The following is an 8,548-nucleotide window of genomic DNA, read 5'->3' as shown; positions in this document are numbered from 1 at the left end:
TGGGTATAAGGGGCGGGAAGAAGACACTGTGAAGACGTGAAGACAGAAGGAAGAAGGAACTGGTGGATTGCTAAAGATGCTTCCAATTGGCAGGGAGCTGTGCTGTGGGTTAATGTGCTGTGGATGTAGAGGCCTCTCTCGGCCCCTGGGGTGTGTGCATGTGTGCGCGCATGCATCTGTGTGTGTGTGTGTGTGTGTGTCTGTGTATCTGTGAGTGGTGAGGGGAAGGAGGACAGTCGAGCTGTTGGCATCAGGGTTTCTTTTCCTTTATCTTTTCCTTCACTTTTTGAGGCTCAAATTGGATCAGTCGCAGAATTTCCTTATTGGCCAGGGTCCCCTCGATGAACTCTTTCTCTGTGAGTTTATCTGTGCATGGGAAAAAATACTACAGTCAGGACTGGCTGTTTCAAGCTGCCACGAGGCTGACATTGGCCAGCATGCCCCCGACAGATGCCTCTATTGTGAAAATACTGAGTCTCAGTGCCCCCGAGGGCACCTCCAGCTCCCCCCCCCCCACCTATACCCACCTCCTCCCCAGGACCCCTGGCCCTCCCCACGAACCAGCAACTCCCCAGGACCCCTGGCCCTCCCCTGAACCAGCAACGAGAGGGTTAATGACTGGCCCTGCCCAGAGCCTCCAGGATGCAGTCTAGTGCTGTGTCTCTCTTCTGACTGGTTGGTGCCTCTGCCTTGCTGGTTGTTAAATATTTTGAATATGACCCCAGATCTCAAGCCTCAAGTTCAGGGGGAACTTTGGGGACTAAGCAAAGCAAACAGAGTCTCAGTTGAGAAGTAGGGAACAGCATCCACCCAGGGAGGAGGGAGTGAAAAATGAGGGGTCTAGCTGCTGCCAGGAAGAGCCTGGCTTGTGGAGAGGTCGCTCTGCCCCCGCCCTCCCAGCACACAGGTAGCCCTGTGATTCTCGTGATCCTCGGCCGACAGCTCCTGCGTTACTCTTTCCTGTGCGGTTCTGCATCCCCGATCTACCTCCTCACTTGGGACCGAGAGACAGTCTTGCCCCCAGCTATTATATTCTGTTCCATTCAGTTAAGTGCACCTCACAGAGCCCTTCCTCTGTGCCAGAGCCACCGCGCATGGGGTAAGGTCACTGCAGGGGGCAGAGGGCAGGATGTGGCATAGAAGGGAGTGAGGTAAGTCCCAGGCCCCAGGAAACTCTTGGTCTGACCGAGAAGAGGGTCCCATGTAGAAATGACTCTAGAATGAGACGGGGGCTCCTTTCTGCTCGTGGTTCTGCTCATAGTCCCTGCACGCAGTAGGTGCTCAGCAAAGCTTGGCTGAACGGAACTGGGTTCCGTTGGCTTATGTTCTGGGCCTTTCGGGCATCCTCAGTCCCTCCTGGGTTAGGATCCAGCTTGGTTCCCTGAGTGGGTCTGGGTGGTGACATCTGGGTTTTAAAGTCCCAGCTGCCTTACAAGCCTCACGCAGAGCTTGAAGCTCCGCCCCCAGAGCCCAATTCTGGAGGGAGGCATTGTCTCCAGGTGGGCCCATGTGAACACACACACGTCACCTGGCAGGAGTCACACGTCAGCCCTCTGACAACGCCGCCTCCTGTGACGTTCACCTGGGTCAGTTTTCAGGGTAGCAAGTAGCTGAATGGGGACTCAGCATGTGGCAGACCCAGAGGGATGTCATGAAGGGGGTTAAAGAGCCACCGGGCTGAGGTGCCACGGGGAGGCATTTAAGAGCCAGGACCCATGCAAACAAGGAGGAGAAGGTGCTCAAAGGGGAGGTGACATCAGGGCTGGACTAGGGTAAGGCAAGTGACAGGCCACCCTGCAAAATTTAAGGAGGCGCTCACTTTCAGGGTGGTGCGAGCCCAGGGTTGGCACCTGAGAATGAGGGCCTCCTTAAATTTTGTGCCCTGGCACCTCACTTGCCTCACCCTAGTTCTGGCCCTAGTGCCAATGACCTTCGCACTTCTCTGACTTCTTCCTGGGCTGCAGATCAGTGGAGCCAGGGTCATCTCTACCTGCCCTTATTTAACATCCTGCTCAGGCCTGTCCCCTGGGACCCCGGTGAGAGACTGCCCCAGAGATCACAAAAGGGGCCGATACTGGCCCCTCTGATGTGTTTGGGCCATGTAATGTTTCATCAATCAAGACACTCCAGATTTTAAAAATCTCAATTGCTGGCTTCTCTTAAAAATCAGATGATGAGGGGGCCAGCCTGGTGGCATAGTGGTTAAGTTCACGCACTCCGCTTTGGCAGCCCGGGGTTCACAGGTTCAGATCCTGGGTGTGGACCTACGCATGGCTCATCAAGCCAGGCTGTGGCGGCATCCCATATACAAAATAGAGGAAGATGGGCATGGATATTAGCTCAGGGCTAATCTTCCTCACACACAAAAATCAGATGCTGAGGCTCAGAGGGCTCCGTATTCACACATGGCGACAATCAACTGCAGGCCATCAGACCAGACATCCACTCTCCACTATTTACCAGTCCCTCTCACTTAGTAGGGCTACTGTCCACCTCTCTCACTCTCATCATCCGCCACCTTGGCCATGTGAGTCTGCAGCCCCCCTGACACCAGCTCCTCTACCGCATCCTCCCCGAGGTGGCCGTGAGCCTCACGCACAGCAGCCCCAGCGGCCCAGGTCTGGACTCTGTCACTCTTTCAATGCAGGACCACACTCCCCACGGCTGCTCCCAGCCAAAGGCTGAGCAGGGCAGGGTACCAAGACAGGCCAGCTCCTGGAAGAAGGGGGCTCGAAGACGCCCCATTGGCTTTGCCAAAACTTTCTTAGAATGGTACTGCAGCCTAAGACTTTTCTTACCCAACCTTCCTTCTTTGCCTCTCTGCCCACAGGGGTCCGATCTGCTTTGCAGTCTGATGCCTTTCCCAGCCTCCTCTAGTTCCCTCCCCATTTTCCCTCGCAGGTCTTTCCCCCAGTAAATCTCTTGCAATCTGATTTAAATCTAATCCCATCTGGGGGTGCTTCTCAGGGACCCAAATTAACTTCCTAAGTAAAACCATGTAAATTGATATCCCACTTACTTGGGACATGATGCTAACTCAGACGTAGCCTGAGCTGAAGTTGGCCCTGTCCTAACCGTGCAGAAAACATTTTTAAAAACAAGTAAAGTAGGGCCGGCCCCTGGCATAGTGGTTAAGCGTGCGCGCTCCGCTGCTGGCGGCCCGGGTTCGGATCCCGAGCGCACACTGAGGCACCGCTTGTCAGGCCATGCTGTGGCGGCGTTCCACATAAAAAAAAAAAAAAAAAAAAGTGGAGAAAGATGGGCATGGATGTTAGCTCAGGGCCAGTCTTCCTCAGCAAAAAAGAGGAGGATTGGTATGGATGTTAGCTCAGGGCTGACCTTCCTCACAAAAAAAAAAAAAAAAAAAACAAGTAAAGTAAACCAATGTGTCTAAAAAATGGGCACTCCATTTAAAGAGAAAGCTGTTTTCAATTCCTCTAAACTTGCCATTTGCAAACAAACTGCTAAAGAGCTGTTGCCTGTGGTTTTTACTATTCCTTCCTTCACTGTGGGCTGACTCTGTTATAACAAAGATGCTTTTCTTCAGAAGCACTGCGTAATATAGAGCACTCCTCCCCTAGAGAATCTCGGGCAGTGATGGAGTTTTATAAGCCGTGGGGATGTGGCGCCATTTCCCACCGCAGCGTCAGCTCCAGAGTGGCAGCAGAAATGGGCCCTGCTGACCCTCCTCCTCGTTCCCTGCAGAGGCCGTCAGACAGCCCTGCAGTGCATTATGGGATGAGGTGTCCCCTGTCCTGCCTGGGCACTGGACTCAGGATAAACCTCCAGGAAACAGCTGGTGACTGTAAAATCAAAGGCTATGAAGGAGAAGGAATTCACCATCATCTTTCTTTCCAAAGAACCCCCAGATCTTCTCAGCTCGCTTCTCCGGGGTGTTTTCATCTTCTGGAAGGTGCTTCACGTCTTCAGGATTGATCATTTTGAAAATGGCCTACACCAAATCAAGAGGAAGAACTGGTCAGAAGGAGCGGTAGGGGTTGGAAACCCTGGGGAAACCACATGGCTGACCAGGCACCCTCTTTGGCAGATGTCAAAATGCAGATGCCCAGGTCTCAGCCTGCCCAACTGAATAAAAGTTCCTGAGAGTGGGGCCAAGGCATCTGTATTTTTGAGATCCTCGAGTGGGACAGGGAATGTGGGGGAGGGGTGAGGAAGGCTTTCACTTCTTATTTTGTCCCTTTCTGTACTGTTCGAATTTCCTGACCAAGTAGACATACTACTTTCATTTTACAAAAACATGAAAATAAATAAAAAGCTTCCTGATAATAATCCCACAGCAGGCCCGAGCTTGCAGTTTGAGAACTGCTACCTGGAACCCCACTTCCCAGAGGTTCTAGAATATGAAATGGCTTCTTGTGGGCCCATGGGGTACTGTGGTTGCCAGGCTGAGTTGGCTTACGGTAATGACGGCTAACGTTTGTCGAGTACTTAACAGGTGCCACTTATCTAAACATTTTTACGTGTAATCTTTACAACAACCTTATCAGGTGGGCACTAATGGCCCCAGTTTATATATGAAGAAACTGAGACAACTAACTTGCTAAAAGTCACCCAGCTAGAAGCTAGAAGAGTGGAGATTCTAACCCATGTAGTTGGGTTCTAGAACCTCCATACTTGCATTACATCACTCACTTCCTTATTCCTGGAATGCCTTGGAGAGCGTTCCAGGGACTGGGGAAGGGAGAGGGGAGGTGACAATAAGAACTTTCCAGAGGTCTCCCTTTGGAAAACAGAAAGCCCTTCATTTACCCTCCACTCAGAGAGGGGTCCAGAGAAAGGGTTAGCTTTATGCTCAAGGATCCTCATCACCTCCCTCTACTCTCACTAATAAAGCAGCCGGATGGCGATGTAGGGCAAAGCCAGGAGTGCCTCCAGACCCGTGATCAGGGACAGGGACAAGGTCTCCATGTGCCCTTCCAGCCCCAGGTTACCGGATTCCACCAGCTCAGTAACTCCAGGGCTCCAGGCCCAGTGTGGACACTCCAGCTCGTGGCTCCCGGGCCTGTCCCAGCCTGCGCCCTCAGCGTTGGGGCAGGCTCCGGGTGCAGGCAGGAGTGCTGGGTGGAAGTTGGGAGGCACCTTGGAGATACCTGGGAGCACAGCCAGGCCGGAGCAGTAAGGCCTGTGAAATTAGCCTGGAGGGAAGGTCAACGCTGGGAGAAGTTCTCTTTCAGCCCCTCACACTACAAGAAGAGGAGCAAGGAAATCAAACCCAGCAGCTCAGGGCCGCAGCCTCTGCTGGTGGTGCTCAGAGCCGGGAGGTGGCCAGCAACTGAAGAGTAAGTGGCTCCCTTAGCTCCTCTCTCTGTCCTGAGCCGTGGGAACCACACGCAGGTCCCACGGCTAAAGGCTGGCTGCCTGCCCCAGCCGCTTCTACCCCCAACGACAGACTGGCGGGGCCTCGGTGAAAGAACCGAGCAAGAACCATCAAATCCTCACCCTGGGCCCTGGGAGGTTACATGGTTTTCCCAAGGCCATGCAGCTAGTTGGTGGTGTAGCTGGGACTAGAACCCATAACTTCTGACCCCCAGGCCATGACCTTGTGATCTGGTGAACAGGAGAACCTTGGCACCAACTTGCACAGCCTCAGCCATGGATGCTCCCCTCTCTCTCTCTCTTTCTCCTTTCCCTCCCCTCCCTCTCTCTCCCTTCCTTCCTTCCCTTTCTCTTCCTCCTCCTTTTCCTCAAGGAACACCAACTTGTAGGTCTCCTCTGGGCTGGCATCCTTTAGGTGGTTCAGAGGACATGGTCCCCGTCCCAGGCCACCTGCCAATCCAGGGGAGCTTGTTCTGCTGGATGGCCACGCCCGGATGCCAATGAGGTTCCCAAACACACCCGCCCTTAACAGGAGGCCCAAGCAGAGTCCACCGACCACAAGCTGCATGCTTGGCTACCTGATCTATGGCTTCTCCTAATAAGGATAGAAGAATAGTGCAAATGAAAGCAGGATTACAAATGCATCAAAAATTATATAAAATATGAAAAGTTTTCTCCCTCTTAACAGGAATGGAATTAGAGAAATAAAGCAAGTGGCATGCATTAGGGGGATAAAAAAAGATCGAGTAAGAAGATGCTAAATGAAGGGAAATACAAATGATATAATAGGAAAAAACAGAAACATCCTAACTGTCTAAAAATACGAGAATATAGGGCAATAATTTTATGGCATTTCCATGAGAAGGAATTCTCAGCAGCTATTAAAAATGGTTTTCGGGGGTGGGCCCAGTGGCATAGTGGTTAAGTTCATGTGCTCCGCTTCGGCGGCCTGGGGTTCACAGGTTTGGATCCCAGGCACAGACCTACACACCATTCGTCAAGCCACGCTGTGGCGGCATCCCACATACAAATTGGAGGAAGATTGGCACAGATGTTGGCTCAGTGACAGTCTTCCTCAAGTAAAAAGAGGAAGATTGGCAACAGATGTTAGCACATGGCCAATCTTCCTCACCAAAAAAAAAAAAATGGTTTTGAGGAATATCTATTGATATGGAAAACATCCATAATAAAATAGTTACTGAAAAAAGTATGATAAAAATCATGTATGAGGGGGGCTGGCCAAGTGGCGTAGTGGTTAAGTGCATGTGCTCCACTGTGGTGGCCTGGGGATTGCAGGTTCGGATCCTGGGCGCACACTGAGGCACCACTTGTCAAGCCATGCTTGTCAAGCCAAGCATCCCATATAAAGTAGAGGAAGATGGGCAGGGATGTTAGCCCAGGGCCAGTCTTCCTCAGCAAAAAGAGGATTGCAATAGATGTTAGCTCAGGGCTAATCTTCCTCAAAAAAAAAAAAAAATCATGTATGAATATATCATGGTTCTAAAATTATTTAAAAATATACAGATAAAAGACTGGAAAGGATTATACCAATATATTGACAACAGTCTTCTCTGCATGATGGACTGAAAGTCAATTCTAATTCTTTTGCACATTTCTAAATTTCATGAATTGCTTATATGTTAAATAAAACTATTTTCAAGACGCCTAAAATCATCACAATAAATGCTCTGACACCGGGCCAGTATGGACAGAGAGGAGAATGCATGCTGGGCAGCACTGGCCTGCAAGGAGCCTGAGGGTCCAGTGGTTCCTTCTAGAACACGTGACGGATGAGAAAGCTCAGGGCCACAGGGCGAGGTGACCTGCTCCACGTTATGAAGGCGGTCAGGACTAGAACACAGATTTCAGGCCCCCCGACTTTGGCCTCTTTCCACTGGATATTTGAAACGTGTTGTGTGTTACAAATTAATTGTGAAAGAATCTGAATGTGTAGTGTTGAAGGTTTTGAAGGACATTTTAATGAAGAGAAGAAGGAAGGAAGGTGGGAAGGAAGAAAAGAGGGAAGGAACAAAGGAGGGAGAGGAGGAAGGAAGGAGGGAGTGAAGGAAGAAAGAAGAGAAGGAAATAAAAAGTGTCAATAGTAGGAAATACCCAGATTCTTCTTGAGGAGGAAAATGAAACAATGGGAACGTGTGCAGCCCTCTGTTAATATCAGTGTATTAGAGACCCCTCCTCACCTTGCTCTCAGAGCCACTGAGTCTCAAAGCCTGGATCCCCACTCCACCCTCCAGCCCTCCCCCCACCAGCTGCCGCCTCCCGTGCAGCAGCAGCGGCCCTGACCCTGGGTGACCCCAGTCCTGTGCAGCCAGAAGGGGGCGGGCTGAGACTGACCGTGACGATCTCTAGCACTTCGTTCTTGCTGATGGTGCCGTTGCCGTCCACATCGTAGAGGGAGAAGGCCCACTCCAGCTTCTGGTTGGTCTTGCCCGAGGTGGTCATGTGCAGGGCGATGACGTACTCCTTGAAGTCCAGGGTGCCATCGCTGTTGGCGTCGAAGCTGCGGAACACGTGCTGGGCGTAGGCCTTGGGGTCGGCCTCGGGGAAGAACTTGGAGTAGATGCTCTGGAACTCCTGCTTGGTGATGAGGCCGCTGGGGCACTCCTTCAGGAAGGACTGGTACCAGGCACACAGCTCCTCCTCCGTGAACTTGGTGTTCAGCTGCAGCTCCTCCAGGATCTCCTTGGACAGGGCCCCGCTTTTGCTGTTCCCCATGGGTGCGGCAGCGTGGGCCCAGCCGGGCAGTCGCCGCTGGGTGGGTGAGCGGGAGCGACGTGGTCTCCTGGCAGCAGGGGCTGGGTGCTGCTGGAGACGGATGCTGAGATGCTGGCAGATTAGTGGGATTTGCCACCGGTTCACCCCAGTACTTGGAGGGAGGAGGAGTCAGGAGCTGGGGGTGGGGCAAACTCCCAGAACCCCTCTGAGATTAAAATAAAGAGCTGACAGCAGGCAGTCAATCCATCGTGGCCTTCTGGGAGGACAAGACAGGAGGTCAGAACCTTCAGAGCGGGAGCCTTGGGCCAAGGCCTTCCCCACTGTCCCTCGTCCACCCCTCCTCCACCCCCAATGCTACCTCTCTATGAGCAACTAAGAGACTCAAAGAGTGGAGTAAGTGGACCCTCAGAGTCCACGGTCTGGGTTTCGCCTTAACTCTGAGGGTCTCAGGGGCAGGGATGGCGTCTTTTACTGAGCC

The 8,548-nt window shown here is 52.2% G+C and overlaps 1 protein-coding gene across 1 annotated transcript; it reads right to left on the bottom strand.

Annotated features, from left to right (window-relative positions):
- Positions 1 to 250: 250 nt before the first annotated feature.
- On the bottom strand, positions 251 to 8,302 carry RCVRN (recoverin). The gene is made up of 3 exons (XM_004433062.2): positions 7,690 to 8,302; positions 3,841 to 3,952; positions 251 to 366 (listed from the first exon to the last, which is right to left on the bottom strand). The coding sequence occupies exons 1-3, from the start codon at positions 8,068 to 8,070 to the stop codon at positions 251 to 253; spliced, it is 609 nt and encodes a 202-aa protein (XP_004433119.1). The 5' UTR covers positions 8,071 to 8,302.
- Positions 8,303 to 8,548: the final 246 nt, after the last annotated feature.

The sequence above is a fragment of the Ceratotherium simum genome, chromosome 16, assembly GCF_057802395.1.
Source record: "Ceratotherium simum simum isolate JZ-2026a chromosome 16, ASM5780239v1, whole genome shotgun sequence".
NCBI classification, from domain to species: Eukaryota; Metazoa; Chordata; class Mammalia; order Perissodactyla; family Rhinocerotidae; genus Ceratotherium; species Ceratotherium simum.
The sequence above is the reverse complement of the archived record's forward strand: the minus strand, read 5'-3'. Positions and strand labels throughout refer to the sequence as shown.